The sequence below is a fragment of the Mucor mucedo genome (assembly GCF_025094135.1).
Source record: "Mucor mucedo strain NRRL 3635 chromosome Unknown EV154scaffold_14, whole genome shotgun sequence".
Lineage (NCBI taxonomy): Eukaryota > Fungi > Mucoromycota > Mucoromycetes > Mucorales > Mucoraceae > Mucor > Mucor mucedo.
In genome coordinates, this window is record NW_026252298.1 from 119736 (window position 1) to 142959 (window position 23224).

Consider the following 23224-nt stretch of genomic DNA (forward strand, 5'->3'; position numbering starts at 1 on the left):
AATTTATGGACATATGGGCATGTGTTGTGAGATCTCGGTACCGCTTGTTTTTTTTTTGTATGTATCGGGTGCGTAAACATTTAAAAGCTCAAGTTTCACCAAGTGAAAAATATAAATATGATTGCACCACCTAGACGAAAAAGAAATGAGATCAAAACGCCCTACACTATTAAGTTTTGGGTCAATGTATCTCCATGATAAAGTTCGGGGGTCGCAGATTTATTCCAGAACAAGTTGTTTGTACGCTCAAATCTTCTTCTCCCTCCAATCTTTGTACGCGTGGAAACAGAAAATCTAAACAAGCAAAGTAAAAGAGACACATTTAAAGGTTCCTTGCTCCTTTAAATTTTTTCTTCTTTCTCCCTTCTTCTCTGTTATCAGAATTAAGAATAAGACCTATTCACCCGTACAACATCAGCGGGGTATCTGTGGTAACCACTCACGTACTCTCCGGGCTGAACTCTGAGCTATGAGTGTTTGCTAACCTCAGACCAGCAAGTGAAAAAAAAAAAAAAAAAAAAAAAAGAACATATAAAGGATAACGGTTGAACTAATCAGCACATGACGAATTACATTTTCCGGTGATCTATATAAACTGGCTCCTTTTTTTTTCTCTCTTTAACTTAATATTGAAACTTTCTCTTCTTACTCGATAATTTTTTTTTATAAACATATATCAATGGCTAACGATATGCAACCCAATACCATGCCAGCAAAAAGTACCCAACAAGTGGCACGCATTAATCCTGACAATAACGTAGGAAATCAGTCGATTCAAATTTCAACAGATAGCAATGAACAAGACAAAGTCTTACACAAAAAAGATTTTCGTAAGGATAAATTATTTTATTCATATTTTTGACGGATCATTGATACTTTTTTACAAAAACATTATAGGTTACATGAATAATGATGATTCAAATTCTGTCATGTCCCATGATGAGGATGATCAAAGTATTGGTACGTATTATAATCGCAGTTTAATTTACATAAATGTTTGTCTAACGCTAAGAAAATTGTTTTTTTTTAATAGACAGCGGGAAAAAATTAGGTCGCAAGCCAATTGGCGAAGAAGATGATGTAAGTAACATTTGGATATATATTTTTTCCTTTTTGTTCTAACAGTTTTCTACCCATAAAAAGGATCCCGAACTAGAGGAACATCAAATCAAACGCAAAGCTCAAAATAGGGCGGCCCAAAGAGCTTTTCGAGAGCGCAAGGAACTCTATGTGAAAGAACTGGAAAATAAAATTAGACAAGTTCAGAACAGCCATCATCATGCTACAACCCAATTATATCAAGAGAATCAGCAGCTGAGATTTATTATATATAGACTAGAGTTAGAAATTAGTAATCTCAAAGGTACAACGATTGACAATCGAAGCGAATCTTGCTTATTATCGGTTGGTCCTCCACCAGATTTAAAAGCATTTCTACCTTCTCCTCCCCCAAAGTTCTCTTCTCTGATACCTCTTCAAATTCGCCCTTCATCAGTTGAAGGTACCTTAAAAATTATCCCAAACGCCTCTCCTGAGAAAAAAAGAAAAAAACCCGACCATCATGAAGAATCTAGCAACACAGCTACTAAGAAAACAGAGGCCAAAAAGACTTTATCCAGGAAATCTAACTCAGCCTCTAGCAAGCCAGCTCCTAGTAACGCCTCTAGCCAGCAATTCACATTCTCAATTACTACACCTGCTACGCTTCGCGCTACTTCAAATAACGAGTCGGCACGTAAAAGTGAACAAATTGAAGCCGTACAACTCTATCCAGATCATAGTCATCCTGCCAATTATTTGTTAGAGAGGAACCATCGACGACCCAAGACCGATATGACGCCAGCATTATCTCCAACCAACTTTAGCTCGAATGACAGTGTCATCAGTAGCTCCTCTGAAGAAGACGACAAAACTTCCCATAACAAAACCAAAGAATTTACTGATGTACTACTTGACATAGTCGATGACTTTGATTTCTCTGAATTCACGAGTGAAGATATTTCAGCGCCTGATTTAGCTTTCAATTCACTTTTGGAAAGCCCTTCTGATCAGAGTTGGGAAACGTATTGAATTTATTAAAAGCAAAAATGTACATATTTCCTCAGCTGTTTTTTTATATCAATAAAGTTTGTAAATAGTTCCATTAGAAAATGTTTGGGGCACGTCCAAACCACCCGAAATGGCATTCAAATTAGTGTGACAATCGTTAGTATAGTATATAATAAGCCTCTGGGATTGGCTACCCATGAATTAAGCTATTTATCTACTACGCGAACAAATAAAACTCCTTTCAATAAGTGTGATTCTTTTTTTTTCCCTGGGAATATTTCCCTTAATGTTTATAAACACAACAACATGGCCGAAAAAAAAAAAAAAAAAAAAAAAAACAACAATAAAAAAGAGGGGTTTTCTTTATTTACTAGCCAAAATGACAGGACGGTAATTAATTTTTTGAAAAAAATATGCCGATAAACCGACGAGTACAACACAGATTAGTTGTTATCATATTTTTCTCTATCTTATTTTCTTTCGTGTTGATGATAACAGATAATAGGTTTTTGGTAAAACAATATATATTTGTCTTGGCCTAAAGTCGTACTTAAAAAAAAAAAAGACCTAGACCTTTGAACAGGCATAAAAAGATTAAATGCTCAAGTCGTTTGATAATAAAACTGCTGTTTTTGAAGACGCAAATAAATGATGGCTTTACCTTCAGTCTAATTTTCATACAAATGATTCAAATGTTTTCGCCGTGCATGTTGCCGTATCTCTGTTTTGCCTGCAACTTTAATTCATATATAAAACTCCATTAGCCTAGTACTCAAGATGAAACTGTATACGGCAATGACATCTTCAACATATTTGACTTTTTTGGAAATTTGTGATAAGATTTATTCCTTGATGGTTACACACAGATAAAATGTTCAGGTTTTGCTTAATGGTCAAATATTAATTCACGACAGGAACCTATTTTGAAAAAGTTCTTATGATCTCACATGAAGTCATCGGTGTTTCTGGTTATGTGATGTTGCACAAATATGAAACATTATTTACCTACCAAAAACTTACTTTAATAAAAAAAAAGAGACAACCTGCAAAAATGTTCTAAGAAACGTAATCACGAAAGTAAGAGGGATTCCTAAGGATAGATAAGGTGTCTATATAGCTAACCTAGAACGGGCAATTTATAGCACATTATTGACTGCCGCCTCTAAGTAAGCTATGTATATATGCTCTCAAGAGGGTGAATTTCAATCGAACAGGCTGTCTTTTTATATACTTAAGTAGATGTAGAAATAGTACTTGACAGGGGCCGCTTTGGCGGCCTTAAACAAAGCTAGAATAGAAACTACTGGATCATATTTTGTCATGAAAAGCATACTAATATACCACTACTACCGCACTTTGAAAACTTACATCAAACATTATTATGATTTATATTATTATCCGTCCACCCACGCAGCAAGAAGATAATGAAATCTATCTGTTTTCAACGAATGTGATTTTAACGACTGCTCTAAGGATTAAAAACTTCAAGTTCCAGAAACCATGTAATTTCGCCCTATGATTTTTAATAATGATGAAGAGAATGTGTGTCCGATTAAAGGCTGTTACGTCAATGCACAGAAGCAGATTACTGATATCAGTTCACTTGTTTATGACATCAGGATTTTTTATGGTAATCCAAAAGGATTTGATCATATAGTCAAGCTGTAAACTTTCGTCGGACCCATGTATCTTTCTTGACCACTTGTATCTAAACGGTTTTTCAACTGTTACAATACTGGTATTGTAGTGATAATCACAAACACGTTATACGCTTCTTGAGAAAATTGAAAGGATATCACCATGGTTTTCAGGTAATAAAACAAAAGTAACAGTCTTTAAAATCATATCCTACCTTACATGGTTAATTAATTGCTGCTTGCAATAACTTTCTCTTTACTGTATTGTGTCTTACATCTCTATAAGTAACGGGTCTGTCAAAAATTTTTACCTACCATATGACATCAATAACTCACCAATTGAATACAAACCTTCGAAGCAACATAGTTAATTTCAATGCAGCTTAAAACACTGTCATTATTATCATTTCTTTCTTCAATTTGGACGTTTACAATCACTTACTATATTAACATTTAGAAATTATATAGCGTGCCTTAGCAGCAGTGTACGTTGTGTGGTACGGTATACGAACAAACACGGCATGAGACTTTTCTCCACGTGCCAATGAACTTATGAGCTTTTTCGACTTTTTCCGAATTGGTCAAAAATGATCCTTTATTGATATGATATAAGTACAAGAAGGGGGGGGGGAAAGGGGAGCATTCTAAGCTTCAAATGAGTGTGTTCTTTCTATGTGTGTTTTTTCATTAGCGGAAGAACTAATGGACTCCATATCATTAAATGATCCCACAATTTCAGGAATATTTTCATTGGTCTCTGTAACATTGTTAGCAACAATGGCGATCAATGGGAAAGAAATGAAGACCAAAATCCAGCAAATAAGGCACTCCCAGCGTAAAGGAATGTCTATGGCATCAATACCAAAAGAAATGGCAGCACCAGCAGATTGTGTGGCTTTATAAAACCCTGCATAACGAGCGAGTAAGGAAGGATTGTTAGACATGGCACCCATCAACCAATAAAGATAAGATTGATAAAGTGAATCTGTGAAACCGTAAAACATGTAGAGCACAAAAGGGCCTCCAAAACTATCATCTTTCCAACCAATAGGGTTATGATAATCATTATTGAAAGTCAATTGAAAAGCAAATCCGCCCGCCCAGACAGCCATAACGATTAAAAACAGGACTCCGAGTGATACTAAACCACGCCCACGACGGGACATGCCTTGATAATCCAACAACAGACCGATCAAGAGTGAACCAACGATTTGAAGACCCCAATACATGGTGTCATTCAAGGCTCTAGCGGATGGATCAAAGTAAACAGCGTTAACACGGAATTGGTATGAATAAAACCAGTTAGAAGCCAAAAAGGCAGGAATGAGATAAATCATACGCCATTCTTTCCAAACCAATAATACACCTTTTAATTCGGTTTTCCAATCCGACGCCTTTGTTACTGCTACATGTGTACCATCTGGACGTACGACATTGGAGGGTGTTGCAATAATAAGAGAGGAGACCACACCTACAAGCATCACCACGACAAATGCTGTGTATGTACCTGTCGAAACACCGCCTGCTTCATTCTCCAGATTAAGACCCAAAGCAATAACTGAGCCGAGAATACCACCGAAATTAAAGAGCGCCCAAAAGATAGCAACGTATTTACCTTTATTTTTTTCTTCTGGATAAGACATCATGATCGATCCCTGGAATGAAGTTGCTTTTTAGAGATTAACTTTTTATGATTAATTTTTAATGATTTATTTTAAGATCTCTGTTTACCTGCGCACTCCAAAACAATGAAGCCAAACATCCGAGAATTGCACCCGCTGCTACCACAAAACCCGAAACTTGTTTACGATCATAAACCCACATGGCAGCGGCATAGATTGCATATCCAACAGAGCCAATCTAAGATACCAAAAAAAAAAAGGGGGGGGATAATGATGAATTATTACAAAGAGGGGAGAAATATCATAATTTATAATTCACTGCGAAATACTTTACTGTCAATGTGTATTTTACACCCACTGTGTTTGTAAAAGTACCTGCAAAGAAGCCGACAATAGAAAAACAACCATACAGAGCTCCGTTGGCAGAATCGATTAAACCAATATTGGCACTCATGGATCCACCTGCACCCAAACCGGAAAGGGCGTTAAACATGCCGGGTCCACATAAAGAAACAATACCCAAAAATACAACTTGGATCAATGGTGTATTAAGTCTCTGGAAAAATAGTGAATCCAACATGACTGACAAAAAAAAAAAGTTGGTTTAAAAAGAAATAAAAACTGTGATACAGCAACATAGAGTTTATATACCTTTTTTTTTTTTAATTAAGCATCCGACTTTTAAACACTGCTAACTAAATGGACCGCTAAACAGCTATGAATTGGTGTTAAACCAAAAAAAAAAAAAAAAAAAAAAAAAAGCGAAGAGAAAAAAGTCTAATCCAATACAGGGGAAGAAACATATGCATTGTTTAGGTAACGACCCTGTTTTTAAGGGTTCTTGAGTTTCATTATGTCATTCAACTTTTTTTTACCCTTATTTTCCAGGGATTTTCCGCAATTCGGAACCCTTCCTTTAATCAATTCTATCTGAGGTTTAAACGAGCTTGAAAACAATGTTCTTAAAAGGGAATCAAGTGAAATAATTATTCGGGTCTATTGTCTCGTAAGAATGTAACGTGGGTAAGAATAGCAGAATTTTTCTCCTATCGAACATATAGCTTCCGTTGTTTAAAAGTAAGTACTGAGAGAGTAATTTATGAACATTGTGAGAGGTCGAGGAAAGTAACCAGTCGAATATAAGCTTATCCTAAAAGGTATTAACATGATCAGCAGTGGGTCTTTGTACGTTTCATGTCCAAAAAAAGCGGTAGAAATTGATTATTCAATAGTGCTATTTTTGAGCTTGGTATTAAAACATGAAAAGGAGAAAAACTAGACAGCTAATTTCGGAATTAAATTTTGCGAACGTAGCATAGATCCAAACCATTAAACATCAATAGGGATGAATAATTACAACATGTGAAGGTCATATTGATTTTTCTGTGTATTTTCTTGGTCACTAGCTAAAAAAAGAAGCTCACAAAAGAGAAAGAAGGCTACACTTCTATCCTGCTCTTTGTGACACAAAAAATCAAATATTGATAACAAAAACTGTTTTACAAGATGCGATCATTAATAATTATTCAACTACTTTTACAAATGCCATTTAGCAGCTTTTATTTACATATGTAAAATTCCAGCTTTAGATTAGCTAGTACAACGCCATCGGTCAATAGCGAATGGTAAATCACTGACTTGATAGGGTACAGAAAAAATGGATTTAATACCTTAAAGTTTACATTTCTACTTATTGCAGAATCGATTTGAGAAGAGACTGTAGTAACAAGGCAGCGTGGTGGTCAGAAAGAGATGATGTTTAATGTGATGCGAAAAAGAATAAGACTATCCAGTAATAGTCACGGGTTAAGAAAGAACGCTTATAATTTTTTTTAGGTGTACAAAACCTTAAACGGGTGACTATCGAGGGTCAAGATAGTTGGGTCGTGTAGGTAACAGTTGTTTTCGTTACCTAAAAAATAAATATCTTGATTATGAACCGTCTTTAAACGAAAACATCTGAAAACCCCATCATGATAAATGACGGACTGAAGCCCTGAGTGACGACTAATATGATTTTGATGATAAATTTTTAAGAGAACACTTGGTTGAATTTTAGGTATGTCTAAACAAAGTATCAATACACACTGATAGACAGCTTCCAAGATCAGAATTACTTGTATATCAGCCTTGGGCTATATGCAGATGCTTCTATTGTGAGTAAGGGCTCAAACATTATAAACTACCACTTTCTCAAATACCTAGCTGACTTGCCGAACGAGTTTTTCAAACAAAACCTTTGGTATTCTTTATGTCCACTTATTAATGGAAATAAAAAATAGTTGCTAGATTTAAACAAAAATACACTTCGCATATTCCTCATCTTGAAGAAATATGGACGGCGCTCAGCGGTCTTGAAGGTGTAAGCATGCTTGTCGAAAAAGAAGGTCCTACCAACTATGGTCAAGTACTAGCGTCCGCGTGTAAAAACTTTCAACTTGCTACAATAACTCTTATTTGAAAGCGTTGCCAGTAACTATTTTTATAAATAATCCATACTGAATTTCAGGTGAATGATTTTTTTTAATATGTAGTTATCTGCAAAGGTTGGTATTAACAATACATAGTACTTGAGAATGCCGTATATCAAGTCTATTTTATAAGGCCATATATTAAAAATATTGTTTAACATGCAACCATCAACCTTGCCGGAGCTCTGTGAAAAAATCGCTTATTACCACCAGCTCCTATCACATAGGCGACATTGAATAAGACCCCTTTTGATTTAATGCCAGTTTTTAGACATATTTCGTCAAAATACAAACCAATGATTGAAGCGAATCAACAAGTAACAACAATGATACAACTACCATTGACTTTACCATAACAGTCCAATTTATTGCAACAAACTGAGAGCTCAAATCAATTACGGAAGAGACCTAAAAGAGAAGAAATCATCATCAAAGAATAAAGCTCAAAAACGCATAAAAATAAAGAGAATCGATTCCAACCACCAAGGCTGCTCAGTATTCCTTAATTCAAGCTTAAAATGGCAATTAATAATCAAAAACTACATGGAATTTTTGTAAGGAAAATTCGTTATGTACAAAAGGAGACACCTTTTGCCTTCACGAAAAGATCTTTTTTTGAATGTTTCGACTTCAGAAAATTGAAAATAAAAAGGTATGCTTGCGAACAATACGCAACTTTTTATTTTAACAAGAACAGTCTGGATGAATTACAATCATTGCATGTGAAAGGCAGGATGTTTTTTAACAGCTTCTATACCGATGGTTATACGTGTAGAGTCTCTTTTGTAAAAAAAAAGAAACCGCTATTTTATCTTTGTTGGATAATGTCACTTTAAGCTATTTGCTCCAACACTTTGAAGCCTTAGTCACTTTTTATGATTTTCAAACTGCTGAAATACGGTGGCCCAACTATCTCAGGAACCAAAAGGCTACGGATCATGTTATCCATTTTTTGATAAGCAGTTCCACGAAGTACAACAAAAACAGGAAAAAAAAACACCAGGAATAATGAATAGATGTTCATTTTGCACAAGTACTCATAAGAAAGTACTTTTTTTTTTTTTTTTTTTTTTTTTTTTTTTTTTTTTTTTTTTTTTTTTTTTTTTTTTTTTTTTTTTTTGCAGACATGCAATGGCTGTCTTGTAAAGAACTTGGAGAATCTGAAATGTGGCGGTCACAAAATCAATCAGATATTAAACTGCAACAATTGTAATATCTTTTGAAACCGAGACGTCTTAGCACCAAACCAAAAGATAAAATCATTGATCTTACAAACCTATTTTTTAGTCAATAATAACTTTTTTTTTTTAAGAAACGCCTCTATAAACGAAAAAACATATCCAATTTTTGACATATTGCGTCTTAAGCTAGTCTTCGCTATACCCTGAAGACCTCCCAGAGTGAGCTGCTGGGTTTTGGCTGGGATTGATGTAAGTCAGTGTGGTTTAAACACATTTTCTTCATTCGGCTGTTACACATACCTTGTAATTTGTTGATTCCTTTTATGGATTGTCAAAGGAGCTAACCCAAGTTTCAACTTCTCTTTAAGTGGCTGAACTAATTTTTTTTCTTTTTTTCCTACTTTTCGTTAAATCTATGCACATTCACGATCTTCCGTTCGAAGTCATTACTAAGGTATTCTTTTACTTGGCACCATTTCACCTCCCATTAGAATATGCTCTTGTATGTAAGAGCTGGACCGTGCCCGCACTCCAGATGTTTTATAAGAAACTGGATCTCAATGACCTTCGTTGTAGCCATGTCAATCGATATTTAAAACTGAATAAAACCGAGCGCAAGAAATATTTCAAGTACGGAAACTTTGTACAAGAGTTTAAATTACTTTGCAACGATTACCCCCCAGAAGAGTTCAAGGAAGAAGATTTTATAACATTATTGGAATATTTTCCAAATATCAAGACTTTGGACATGTGTAGCGATGAAAACAGTACAAAGTATTTTCAGTATCTACTCAGGACGAAGTCAAGCAAGTGTTTAAATCAAATCCAAAAATTAAAATTCCCACAGAATGTCAGTCCAGAAATACTTCAAATGTATCCCGCATTACGCTACAAGTATCGTGCAACTATTGGTAGTATGTCGATTGAATATCAAGATATGTCATGTATAGGCGCAGAAAAATTCGACAAGACACTTGACTATTTAAAACAATTCCCCAGTCTAAAAAATTTGACAATAACAGGAAACTACAATTCAAAAGTGACGATATTCGAAATTCAAAAATCCTGTCCAAATTTGACATCCCTCAACTATGGACTCACTTTGCGCGATACCGAGGAGGAAATTGGTGCATTGTTGAACGACCCTGCCAACCGTAACGCTCTAAGTAACCTGAAAGAATTGGTTTTAAATGGTTCGATATCAGCGGGGTATTTAAAGTATTTGACTGAATGTGATCTTACTCAACTTTCCAAACTGGAAATTCCATTCGGTCATGATTTATATGACTGGGTTAACGACGTAAAGTTGGAGAATCTTCTGAAATTTTTCAATCGATTAAGCACTTTGGACACTACCGTTATGTTTTTCTTACCAAAGGTCGACGAACCAAGAAACACAAGGTCGGATGAAACGAAGATGACTATTTTTTTCAAGTTAGTCAATGCGTTCAAGGGAAAAAAGAATTTGTTTTGCCAGATGGATATTGGTGACAACTCTTTGTACGATGAGGAAGAATGTTTGCTCTTTGATAGTATGCACTGTGATCCAGTAAATGGACTATCTTTTTCCTACGTTTTGGAGAACACTGAGTACCAAGAAGGTGACCGGAAAAGACCCAATATCAACTTTAAACTACCAGACATAGACAACACAGAAACCGGACTAGAGATGGTCAATTATCTGAGGGCTTCCATACGTTTTGACAAGAGCCCAAGCTTGGAATCCGAGTTTATAAAATATGTGTTGACCAACCACCCCAATCTCGAACTTTTTGATTTCGAGTATAATAAAAAACATAGGCAACACATCAGCATTGGCAGGGACGCCAGCCACTCAGCACGAACAAAAAAAAAATATCACTCGTCATCAACAAACACGAAAGAGAACCTTAGGGCCATCGAAACCAAAAATTTCACTCCTTCTCCAAAATTGTTGAAGATGTTATCAACTCATCTACCCAATATTGAATTTTTGTCGTGCATCGAACCAGTCGAGACATCAAAAGAATCCCAATTGATTGCATTTAATTTGACAACTTTCAAAAACCTGAAAACTTTTTATGTTGACATTGATTCCTTATCTTATTATATGGACTTCGTTTTTGTTTGCTTTTCTCATGGAAATAAAAGCGCACCAATCTATTATCACCAAAAATCAGCAAAAAATGTTTTACTTCCCTGTGACAAGAGTTTTATGGAGGAACGCTACAGAAGCTACAAATTCAAATGTAGCCGAATAAATATCAGATGTACCAAGGGTACTAGAATACTTTTCGGCCATTATGAAACACTCATAGCAGAAATCGAAAATGGAGTTCTCCTTGATGACATAAACCAGGATTCTTATTTTAAAAAACGTTAATAAATGATACATAACCTAGACACAGTTTTCGCTTTGCAAATCATGACCTAGTGTTATCTTTTCAAACGCTTTTTTTTTTGAAATGTACGAAATATAAAATCGCCATTTTCCGAAAACGTGACTCTTTTTTTTGTACTTGCCTTTTAGAAATACAGGCACAACGCGGTAGAAGTTCTTTTTGACAGGATTTAATAACTGATTCCAAATGCACATTGAACAATTGCCTCTGGAAGCTCTTGTAAATATTTTTTCCGACCTTAATTCTAGTAGACGGTTACAATGTGCTCTTGTTTGTAAGACCTGGAAAGAACCTGCACTGAAACTCCTGCATCAAAATTTAAAACTTGGAGATCGACATCGTAGTCTTTTAAAGAGACTACTCAAGTTGGACACAAAAGAACGCGATGATTGTTTCAAATATGGTGCTCATGTAAAAACACTTCAATTCGTTTATTCAAATAAAAAGTACATGTCCTCCCTAAACCGTTCCCGTTGCGGGTTTAATTCTGATGCTTCAGACAGCGATTTTGAAAACTATACAGGCGGTTTTGACTATGATTTTGATGACTACGATTCCGATTATGACGCGCCTGTAGAATTCAACGAGAAAGAATTCATGTCATTGATGGAATACTTTCCGAATCTACTGATTTTAGACGTCGCCGGCAACAAACTTTACAAGAGGTATTTCCGGTATCTGCTTGATTCCAAATCAGACAAGTGTTTGAATCAAATCCAAGTTATTACTGCTCCGAATATGTCCATTTACAATCCAGGCTCATACAATGCACATTTTAATTTATGCTGCCGGTACTGCGAGACTATAACCAGCCTGGAAATTCAGGATTATTGTGATAATATGGATATGGGATATATCTTGGATCTTTTCCCCAGAAGTACACAAACTCTCTTATATTTGGAGGAATTTCCCAAACTAAAAAGTTTGAAAATACTTCGTGGCAGCGCAACAAGTATCACGCCATTTCGGCTACAAGAAGCTTGTCCTAATTTGACATCACTCAACTTTGGTATCCACTCTTATATGGTACAAGATCCGAAGAATTTTTTGCCTATCGATCCCGCCTTTCAGATCAAGCAGAATGACCTAGAAAGTCTGATTCTTGGTTCAACAAATATTCCCGTAGAATATATACAATACCTGATCGAGTGTAATTTTACTCAGCTGAATACACTCAAGTTGATAATGTCTAGAGTAGACTTGTATACTTGGATAAACAAAATTGGTCTGGAAAATGTACTGAAACTTGCTCGACGATTAAGTACATTGGATTATACCGAATTATCTTTCTATCCCATGCATACTATCAGAGATCGCCCAGAGATGAAGGAAACAAAAATGACTACTTTTTTTAGATTGGTTAATGCATTCAAAGGAAAGAAAAACACTTTTTGTACAATAGATATTGCCGATGAAGGCAAACAAAATCTCGCTGACCGCATGATGTATGACCCGGTGAATGGACTACGACTTTTTTATGGTTTAGAACACTCAACAAATGATCTTCCAGAAGAAAACCGCGTCATTAAGCGTAAAACTATAACATCTACTAGTTTTGTTTTGCCAAATATTAGCATCTCAGGGATTGGATTAGAAATTATCAATAACTTTAATGTTACTATATACAATACTGGAACAAACTATATGTTTCTCTTCGTGCAGTACGCATTGGTTAATTGCCCCAACCTCGAGATTTTAAATGTCGTGATGGCTCATAGATTTAATCACTACATTACCATTGGTAGGGACGCGAAACATTCCTATTTGACAAAACAAAAGCATCATCTCACAGCAACCACCACAAAAAAAAACTTGAAGTCAATCAGAACAAGATGCATCACTCCTGATCCAAGTTTTTACCGGATGATTGGTCATTATTTACCAGGAATTGAAACCATTGTATGCACTGATTATGTTGGTTATAACAAAAGATCAATACCAGGTACGTTTGATCTGCTTGCTTTTAAAAACTTAAAAACTTTTTACTTTGATACTGGATTTGTTTCTCCATCCAAAATTGCTTCTGGGTACGTTCGCTTCAATTACACAGATGGTTCTGCGGCTATGTACTATTGTTCTAGTACATCTTTTAGAGCTGAGGACGATGATTGTATACGCAAGAATGCACAAAGGCACATGCTGACTATTGAATGTGAAAAGAATATTAGAATAATTGTTGGCACTAAAGCTTTGTGCGGTGATGTTATCGCAGAGATTGAAAATGGGATTCTTCTTGATTATGTACATATCGATTCTCACATTTGTAATAAATATTGATTACTAAAGACTTCTAACACTACAAGTTTTTATGTTTATTGGATTTGACTATGAATACTTAAAGAAAACCTTTTCGAGATTTCTTTTCTTGTTAGAAAATTAAATATTGAAGAAGACTTAAACTGTTAGCTATAATCGTAGCTCACGTCCTCATTTTAACTGCTAATCAGTTGTAATGTCCATTATACAGCACGCTATTGAGCTCTTTTAGTTGAACAAATAAATACAAAATATGTGGTCAATACAAGAAATAGAAACAAATACAAGTTAGTATAACGCCTATAGACTTTATTGGGTAAAAAAGGTATAATGATTAAATGAATAAAGCGCTGGCTAGACAACATGAGCAATATTAGCTTTTTTCTAAATTAGTAGTTGATGTCTTCTAAAAACGAATCAGAAAAAAAACAGGGCAACCGTAGCACAGATGCACCCTAAAATAAATCAGCAATCAAAATGTTTTTTTTGATCGATATTGGCGATATCGCTCAAAAAATCGAAAATATCGATATCTCCGATATTTTTGATTTTTTGATCGCTGATCGCAAAGCCAAATTTTCAAATCTCTATAAAAACAACCTATACATAAATAAATAGATGTAGCAATACCATGTTAATAGATAAACGTGATTTTTTAAAGAAAAAAAATGTTTATGGGGATGATAGCCAGGGTAAGAAAAAGACAACTTCAGATTACGTAAGTAAAATGAGAAAAGGGGACATGTGACTGTGGGTTTTAATGATTTTATATTTTATTCTCAGCGGAAAACAATGTTTCCAACACTTCCCGGCAGTACTACTCATATCGACTTTAAAAGCGTCACCAGTCTTTATAACATATTTGTTATTGGAGCCGTCAACCGCATTCACCAATCCGACAGCAGACAAAAGATCCTCGGCATCAAAGACCACAAATTTTTTTTGCTCAGCCTCATCGTAAGGTTTCACGCGCGGGATAGCCTTTGAGTATGGTGAGACGTCATGATTCTTCATCAGTTCACCAAAAACGAAGTTCGAGCCCGGAGCACCTTCTTGATATGTAAAGTCAAAAAAAAACAAGACTTTACAAACGTACCAGTTTTCGACAGGCCGGAACATCCTAATTACAATAAGTCAGTACACAATAATTTTGATTTGCAAACATCAACTTACCGATTTTTATGAATTGCAGTAAACATAACAAACTCACCACCACGCGAACTTGCTGCGTTCTTCGATTTGCACAAATCAGATATGTATATTTGATTGTTTGTCCAGAGTTTTTGAGAAATGTTGACAAATTGGTGCTGATGGAACGAAGTTATAACAGCCGAAGTATTACCAGTCAGACGAATCAAAAATTGAGAGAGTGCTTTAAGCCAGTCTTTTGCCAGGTAGCCGCCAATGGTATGATTGTGCTTTTCTTTTGCTTGCTTTACAACCTGGCCCAGCTTTACAGTATTTACCCGCCAGTGAAAGGGTGACCACAGCTGAGGCAACAATGGATCGTTGGACGGGTGGGGCAAGAAGTTGTTAACTTTATCCTTCTTCAAATCATAGGCGGAACTATCGATTATACCATCGGATTGCAAAAAAGAGAACATTTCACGAGTTTCCATGACATTACCGGCGTTGACACCAGGATTCAAAGATGAACGGATTCGCTTCTTGTATATGCCAATAGACCTTTCCAATGATCTTGCAGAATAACACCTTAACGGTCTACCAGAGAAATGAAAAATTAGTACAAAAGGGAAGTCTAATAACTATGATGACAATCGATAACTAACCCCATTCGTTTTATCATGTATGGTATATGGTTCAGTTGGTGCATGTTCGATCTGAATACGGTTCTGGAGATAGAGCTGCTATCAAGACAGGTATCGAGGTAATCAAACCAAGTCTTAAAGCATCTATCATAAGCAAATATAATGTTCAAGTAAATATCACTACATAAATTACAACTCAACAATGAATATTTACCTCTCAATTTCCTTCACTTCAGATTCGGATATCGACCATTGCAAACTCAATTGAATACCACGAGACAGGGCAATAAATCCTGTGGTTGCTTCTCTGGCGTGAAAGAGTGGGGCAACAATCGTAGGAATCACATGCACCAACCAGGCGATCCAGTCCACCGAACGATAGATAGATCTAACATTATCCAGATTGACACCAGCAAACGAACCACTGAAATCCGCAGGAATTGCACGAAGGGAGTCATCCATGGCGGTTTTGATGCGAGTAAAATCAGCAGTCTCGAGAGCAAACGGGTACGTGTCTTCGTTACCATCAAACTTGAACCGAGTGTTGAGCTTTGGTGAAAGCATGTCGAAGCAAAGCTTGCTGACATTCGAAAACATATGTAGCTCGTCACACATGAAAAAGTCGATGGAGAGGAAGGTACTCAACTGACCAAAGGGAGAAGCACTTTTAATACCATAGTTGTGGTTGGGACAAGAAGGCTAATAAAGGTAAATCAATTAAATATGTAAAAAAGGCTACACAAGTTAATACTTACTGCGTCTTTCTCAAGTAATAAAGAAGCTTTGGTTCTGATAGCCGAGTCTCTGCCAAAGAAGTACATACCACCTTTTCCTCCGTCAACTGGGTGACCGCCTTTAACTAAATTTAGAAGGGTCATTTTGTTAGTGTCCACGGTCATAGCTTAGTAAACTGACGACTTACCAATACAAAATCTACATCCCCACCAGTTGGTATGACCACTAAACATCAACAACCGCTGGTTGATCTCTATACCATCTGCAATGACACCCAAATTGAAAATTCTAGCCGACGTGACATGAACACCATTCTTGCGAACAACAACAGGTTCACGACTCAAACGATCAAGGCTTTCAATAATTGGACGCAGATACGAGTCAAAGTCTTTCTTAGTGTCACCAAAAAGAATTGCAACTTGAAAAGTATATTCATCGGTGTATCTGCAAATGGTGTTATTACGACGTAAAAAGATTGGATGTATTGTATATAGAGCCGAAATTTACCTGATAGACGGATCAATGCTAGCAATTATAACGTGTACCATCACCATACTTTTTCTTGATACCTTCGAAGTGAACCCATCAACACATAGAACGATGGCTAAATCGTGCTGACCAGTGAAGAGACCTTTAGATTTCATTTCTTTATACGCGGCTCCAGAAAAAAAATCGGTATATCAGTTACAGAAAATATGGACAAATGCCTGAAACGAAGATGACCACTTTTTTCAAGTTGGTAGACGTCTTCAAGGGAAATAAAGATCCTTTTTGTCAAATGGATATCGCTGACTGCCAAACAGTAAGGATGAATTATGATTCTCTGGAGTATAATTCCGTAGATGGCTTACATCTTTCTTATGGTCTGGAAGACTGTGATTACCAAAAAGGTGACTGCAAAACCCCCAATATCAACTTTATTTTGCCAGACGTATCCATATCAGGAACTGGACTAGAAATTGTCAATTGTTTATTTGTTATTTTCGAATGTGATCAGAGCCGGGACCTACAATTTAAGTTTATAGATCATGTATTGACCAACTACCCCAATCTCGAGCTTTTTGATTTTTTTTGCCGTAGAAAATTAGACGAACGCATCACCATTGGTAGGGACGCCAATCATTCGATGGACACTAAAAAGAAATATCACCTGTCAGCAACAAACACGAAAGAAAACTTGAGGTCTATTGAATCCTACTGTTTTTTTCCTCTTCCAAAAATGTTAAGAATGATAGCGACCCATTTACCAAACATTGAATTTGCGTCTTGCATCAATCCAGTAAACATATCGGGGAAATCTCATTTGTTTAAATATAATACGACGATTTTTAAAAATCTGAAGACTTTTCACTTTGAGATTGAATTCGTATCCCGGCACATGGACTTTGGGTTTGTTTGCTTCGACTATGGAAAGGAGGGTAATGCAATCTATTATCACCAAGAAACGTCCCCTTATTCTTTAACTGCTTGTGACGAGAGTTTTATGGTGGAGTGTTATAGCAAAGACACTGTCAGAAGTTGCCGGATAAACATCAAATGCAAGAAGAATACAAGAGTAATTGTCAGCTCTTGTGGTAATCTTATGGCAGAATTCGAAGATGGAGTTATCCTTGATTATATCAACAAAAATTCTTATATTCGTTTGCCACGGGATAAAATATTTTTTGATGTGCGTTCATTCGATTGATTATCGCTTCGCTTGATACGCCTAATCTCACTTTAGAAATAAAAAGCGACCTTTAGCACTATTTTTTATAAATAACAATTATTCGTCGGAAGTCTTAGCTTTTGCAATCTTTTGAGAGCAATCGGTATGGGACGAAGACATATTAGAGGCAAAGTGTATCCCATAAATCGTCTGAGTATTAGCTTTTACTATCAGATCAATAATAGCAATCGGCTTTAGTAGATAAAAAAGATAGAGTCAATACTATGCCATTAATTCTACCTTCTTACTCTTTTTCGGCAACAGTACAACACGGGAGTATATGATTGTAGCTCGAATAATAATTTATGATCCTCACTTTAAACAAGAATCATTTGCAATGTTTATTTTGCAGCGCGCTATTGAGCTTGTTTAGTTTGGCATGAAAATATAAATTCTGTGTTTTACACCAGGTGTTTTGGATGAGATCAGCAAAAATAACAAGAAATTGAAACAAACACCTCCAGTTAGTAATACGCCTATAGACTTTAATAAGTAACAAAAGTTTTATGGGTAAATGTATAAAGCGTTGGTCACAAAGCAAGAGCAATATTAGCTTTTTCAAAATTAGTGACTAGTTGGTATCTCTAAAAGCGAATCAGAAAAAACAGGGTAACCGCAGCACAGATATATATTTCATCCTTTACTTGTTACACAACTCGTGCTACATATTTGTGGGTACCTATCCTTTTACGGATACCTGAAGTCTACTCTTTCTTCGTGTGGCTGAACTGTTAGTCTCTTTCTCTTCTTTTAAAAGAAATAAATCAAGATAAAGTCTAAGATGCACATTCTAGATCTTCCCTTTGAAACCCTTAGTGAAATATTTCTCTACTTGGTGCCACTAGAAACTTTGGAATATGCTCTTGTATGTAAAAGTTGGACCAAACCTGCACTTTGTATCCTATATCAGGAACTGCATCTGGGACGAGGTGGCTATAGTAGTCTCAATCGACTTTTGAAACTGGGCATGTCTGAACGTGACGAATACTTTAAATACGGAACTCTGGTCCAAAAAATCAAACTGTCTGCAATTCGGTACCACCCTTCAGAAGAATTGAGTGAAGAGGAATTGGTAACTTTTTTAGAGTATTTTCCAAATATAAAAACGTTGGACGTATCCGATAGTGAATGCCATGAAAATTACTATGGTTATCTAATCAACACAAAGTCAAAGAAGTGTCTAAATCAAATTCAAACCTTCAGACTCCCCCACTACAAGTGTCTTGATGTACTTAAAATGCATTATGCATTGTGTTATAAGTATCGCCAGACTATTACCAGTATGTGGTTTGAATATCATGACATGATAGATATAGGTGCTGAAAAACTCAACAGAACACTTGACTATTTAAAACAATTTCCCAATTTAAAAGATTTGACAGTAATGGATAGTTATTATTCGAAAGTGACGATATTTGAAATTCAAGAAGCATGTCCAAATTTGACATCGCTTGACTATGGAATTGGTTTTGGTGGCACAGAAGAAAAAATTAATGCGTTTATGGATGATCCTGCTAATCTCAACTTACAAAATCACTTAGAAAGATTGGTTATAAGGTCTGCAATACCAGTGGAGTATCTAAAATATTTGAATAGTTGTGTTTTCACCCAGCTTTCCACTCTGGAAATGACAACAGGTGGCGTCGACTTATATGACTGGTTAATTGATATGGAATGGGATAACGTTGTGAAGTTTCTTAGCCGATTAAGTACGCTAAACTCAGCCATTCTGAATTTTCAAGCGATACCCATTGGCCGAAAAATCGCAGAGCTCCCTGAAACAAAGATGACCATTTTTTTTAAGGTGGTAGACGTTCTTAAGGGAACTAAGAATCCTTTTTGTCAAATGGACATCGCTGATTACCCCGATTTTAGAACGAAACTTGATTGTCTAGAGTATAATTCCTTAGATGGGTTACATCTTTCCTATGACCTGGAGGACTGCGATTACAAAGAAGGAGACTGGAGAAAGCCGGATATCAACTTTATTTTGCCAGACGTATCTATCTCAGGAACTGGACTAGAAATTGTCAATTATTTGAATGCTGTTATTACTTGTGACAAGGGCCAAGACTTCCAATTTAAATTTATAGATTATGTATTGACCAACTATCCCAATCTCGAGCTTTTTGATTTTTGTTGCATAGGAAAATTAAACGAGGGCATCACCATTGGTAGGGATGCCAATCATTCGATTGCAACTAAAAAAAAACATCACCTGTCAGCAACAAACACGAAAGAAAACTTGAGGTCTATGGAATCCTGCTGTTTTGTTCCTCCACCAAAACTGTTGAGAATAATATCAAAGCGTTTGCCAAACATTGAATTCGTGTCTTGCGTCAATCCAGTAAACGTATCGGGGAAATCCAATTTGTTTAAGTATGATTTAACGATTTTTAGAAATCTTAAGACTTTTCACTTTGAGATTGAATTCGTGTCACGGTACATGGACTTTGGTTTTGTCTGCTTCGACTATGGAGATGAGGGTAATGCAATCTATTATCATCAAGAATCATCCACTTATGCTTTAAATGCTTGTGACGAGAGTTTTATGGCGGAACGCTATCGAAAAAAAACAGTCAGAAGTAACCGAATGAATATCAAATGTAAGAAAAACACAAGAATAATTGTCACCTCTCGTGATGAAATTATGGCAGAATTCGAAAATGGAGTAATCCTTGATTATATAAACAAGGATTCTTATATTCGTTTGCCACGGGATAAAATGGCTCATTTTCCACGTTGATTCGAGTAATTATCGCTTCGCTTAAAAAGCAGTTGTAATCACGGAGATACACCTATGTCTCATTTTCAAAATAAAAACCTACCTTTAGCACTGTTTTAATAATTAAACTTACTTGCGGGAAGTAACAGTTTTTGCAGTTTTTTGAGAGCAAGTTATTCGCCACTGTAGTGGTCTAAAAAATCTTAAGTCACTTCTTTTAATCTACCAAGCATACGAAGCTTAATAATTGGCGAGTAATGATTCTTCTCATTAGCAACATATGCGATGACAAAGGAGAAGACAAGCTAAGCTTTTAATGACTGTCTATCTCTGGGAGATATGAGCAAGCTTCTAGAATATCCCTTTTGGGCAATGTGTACACGCATATGTATAACCAACTGCTTGGTAAACTAATTTTGTTAGAAAATCTACTTAATCATTGTATTCGAATGAGTATCAATCAGTTTGGTCTTCCAACGTAATTTATCTTCAAATGACATAACATTTGTATGATTTAAATTGGTAAGATGCTCAAGTAAGCAGCTGAACAAAACAGGACTCAAATGACGTTTTTTAGACACATGTTCAAGGTATTAAAAAATAGAGTGGAAAAACAAATAATTAAAGTTTTCAACTGTTTGATCATTGTCTCACCACGCTTGTTTCGGTCATATGTAATACAGGCTATCGTATGTTGTGATGATATCATGTAGTTGACATGATGTATGTATCTTGAGCAGTTGTCTTTATATGCTTACGACTTACTCTTTTTTTTTGTAGAATGCATATTGCTATAAACTAAAGGTTTGCCTCCTGCCAAGGAAATATTAGGTAAAAATTGCATAAGCATTCCTTAACTTGATAAAATTCAACCCAGCGACGATTATAACAGAAACCGCGAATAATCCCGGGATTGACTCCCGGAGAGTTCGGGATGAACTAAATGAAGATGCTTTGTCATAGCTTTACAAATTTAAAGAAGGAAGGGGGTATTAAAGATTTTTTATTTTTGGTATTATTTACAAAACGAAATGTTCATTCATTTGAGGCTGTCGGAGGCTTCCACTGTTGTTTTAGTATGTCACAGAATTGCTTGTCTTTTCCGACCATCCTTGTAAACAAAATGGCTTGTTGAATACAGTCGATAGATGTTGTTGATTGTAACAAATACGGTATCATTTCCATAAACCCATGATTAGCAGCGTATAAAAGTGATGGATTGTTTCCATTTTGGAGACATGGATTGATGCCGACATGATCACATAGATATACTACAAAATCCAATTTGCGCTGACGAACGGCTTTGTCTAGGGCTTGAGGCAAAAGAGGTATACTGGTATTGACTACTAAATAGCGCAGACAATCAAAGCGATTCCAATCAATGCATAGTTCAATGAGGTTATTTCGTTTATGTAAATATCTGTCTTCCCACCAACCACCGGACTGGAGTGATATTAACGAACCGGCGATTAAAAGTTGCTTTAGCATTTCTGTTGAATTTCCAACTGCCATGATGATAGATTCTTCAATAGGACAATTGTTATCATTGAAAGAAGCCCATATTAAGTTTGTAAAAGTCGGGTTGTTTCTTCCACGTTTCGATAAGATCATATTGGCGATTTTCGTGTTTGCGTTGCGAATAGCATAGTGTAATGCAGATTTTCCTTGTCGATCGTATAAATCAGAACGGGCTCCTGCTTCCAATAAGGTTGCCATGGAATCGGTTTTAGAGTGCCGTGCTGCGTAATGCACCGCAGTCAATCCATAGACGTCTTTGAGATTCAAATCAAGGTTTGGATGCTGAGTTAAATAATCGATTCCAAATGAAAAATCTACAGCGGCGGCCACATGAAGTGCGGTGATTTGATGAGGACCCAGTCTTTGATTGATATCAATATCGCCTTGCTGTAATATCTTTTTGACTGCTTCTATCGATTTGCATTGACAAGCCCAACATAAGAGATTTAATCCGTATGTTGCGTCTTTTACATCCATGGATTTTCCACTCGATAAATACAAATCCAATAAATTCAGGTCTAAGGTTTGACTCTTTTGGATTTTGGTCTTTTTCTCATCGGTAGTGGGTATATCTGAATCTCCGTCAAGCTTTCGCTTCTTTGTTTCTGTTGTTTCTGTTGTTGCTGTTGGCATAGGAGGGTCGTTTGAATCTGGTGAGGTGGGCGGAGTCAAAATAAATGCAATAGATGTACTTTTTATCTTGTCAGTCGATGTTGTCAGATACTTGGATAGTTCAAGCGGAGGGATATTCATGATTGAAACAAAGAAGAAAAGGTGGCCATATTTATCTTGGCGATTTAGGGATGAATAAAATATATAGGGAAAAAGAAGAAATCCCAAAAAGGAAATGGCTAATATTTACTCAAGTTTCTTGGCAAAAAAAAAAAAAAAAAAAAAAAAAAGAAGGAAAATCATTTGTTTGAACAAACGTATGGTAGTGGATCTTTCTTGGCAATGACTATCACCTAGTTAAATATAGTCATTTATTGGTGATGATCTATCTTCGGACTAACAATAAAAAAAGCGAAGTGTCTTTGATCATTTGATGGATATTTCAGGGAGAAAACAGATGGGGAGTACAAAAGATGATGTGCTACGACAAACACAAAAGATCCACGGGCTGTCTTTTCTAGGAACTGCATCCATGATTGAACTTTAAAATCATTCTATTA

The 23224-nt window shown here is 36.0% G+C and overlaps 7 protein-coding genes across 7 annotated transcripts; 5 read left to right on the top strand and 2 right to left on the bottom strand.

The window, feature by feature from the left end:
- The first annotated feature begins 317 nt into the window (after window positions 1-317).
- On the top strand, window positions 318-2215 carry EV154DRAFT_599647 (uncharacterized protein). Its single transcript, XM_051607124.1, has 4 exons — window positions 318-830; window positions 898-960; window positions 1034-1080; window positions 1144-2215. Exons 1-4 carry the CDS (start codon window positions 680-682, stop codon window positions 2068-2070), a joined length of 1188 nt encoding a protein of 395 aa, XP_051461233.1. The 5' UTR covers window positions 318-679; the 3' UTR covers window positions 2071-2215.
- A 2115-nt stretch (window positions 2216-4330) lies between these two features.
- On the bottom strand, window positions 4331-5893 carry EV154DRAFT_576632 (major facilitator superfamily domain-containing protein; the record flags this gene model as incomplete). The annotated part of the gene is made up of 3 exons (XM_051606498.1): window positions 5643-5893; window positions 5418-5546; window positions 4331-5341 (listed from the first exon to the last, which is right to left on the bottom strand). The coding sequence occupies exons 1-3, from the start codon at window positions 5886-5888 to the stop codon at window positions 4331-4333; spliced, it is 1386 nt and encodes a 461-aa protein (XP_051461234.1). The 5' UTR covers window positions 5889-5893.
- Window positions 5894-9366: 3473 nt separating this feature from the next.
- On the top strand, window positions 9367-11393 carry EV154DRAFT_497131 (uncharacterized protein). The gene has a single exon (XM_051600229.1). It carries the CDS (start codon window positions 9376-9378, stop codon window positions 11320-11322), a length of 1947 nt encoding a protein of 648 aa, XP_051461235.1. The 5' UTR covers window positions 9367-9375; the 3' UTR covers window positions 11323-11393.
- A 115-nt stretch (window positions 11394-11508) lies between these two features.
- EV154DRAFT_497132 (uncharacterized protein) lies at window positions 11509-13636 on the top strand. The gene has a single exon (XM_051600230.1). The coding sequence runs from the start codon at window positions 11528-11530 to the stop codon at window positions 13616-13618; it is 2091 nt and encodes a 696-aa protein (XP_051461236.1). The 5' UTR covers window positions 11509-11527; the 3' UTR covers window positions 13619-13636.
- Window positions 13637-16879: 3243 nt separating this feature from the next.
- Window positions 16880-17788, top strand: EV154DRAFT_477925 (uncharacterized protein; the record flags this gene model as incomplete). Its single annotated transcript, XM_051598143.1, has 1 exon — window positions 16880-17788. The coding sequence occupies one exon, from the start codon at window positions 16880-16882 to the stop codon at window positions 17786-17788; it is 909 nt and encodes a 302-aa protein (XP_051461237.1).
- Window positions 17789-18590: 802 nt separating this feature from the next.
- On the top strand, window positions 18591-20555 carry EV154DRAFT_477926 (uncharacterized protein; the record flags this gene model as incomplete). Its single annotated transcript, XM_051598144.1, has 1 exon — window positions 18591-20555. The coding sequence occupies one exon, from the start codon at window positions 18591-18593 to the stop codon at window positions 20553-20555; it is 1965 nt and encodes a 654-aa protein (XP_051461238.1).
- Window positions 20556-21569: 1014 nt separating this feature from the next.
- On the bottom strand, window positions 21570-22529 carry EV154DRAFT_414333 (ankyrin repeat-containing domain protein; the record flags this gene model as incomplete). The annotated part of the gene is made up of 1 exon (XM_051595605.1): window positions 21570-22529. One exon carries the CDS (start codon window positions 22527-22529, stop codon window positions 21570-21572), a length of 960 nt encoding a protein of 319 aa, XP_051461239.1.
- Window positions 22530-23224: the final 695 nt, after the last annotated feature.

Excerpts from the sequence above, each read along its gene's own strand:
- EV154DRAFT_599647 (XM_051607124.1), top strand. The coding sequence starts at position 680 with ATGGCTAACGATATGCAACCCAATACCATGCCAGCAAAAAGTACCCAA. Across the intron at positions 961-1,033 it reads TGAGGATGATCAAAGTATTG|ACAGCGGGAAAAAATTAGGT; the intron begins GTACGTATTATA and ends TTTTTTTAATAG. Across the intron at positions 1,081-1,143 it reads CAATTGGCGAAGAAGATGAT|GATCCCGAACTAGAGGAACA; the intron begins GTAAGTAACATT and ends ACCCATAAAAAG.
- EV154DRAFT_497131 (XM_051600229.1), top strand. The coding sequence starts at position 9,376 with ATGCACATTCACGATCTTCCGTTCGAAGTCATTACTAAGGTATTCTTT.
- EV154DRAFT_497132 (XM_051600230.1), top strand. The coding sequence starts at position 11,528 with ATGCACATTGAACAATTGCCTCTGGAAGCTCTTGTAAATATTTTTTCC.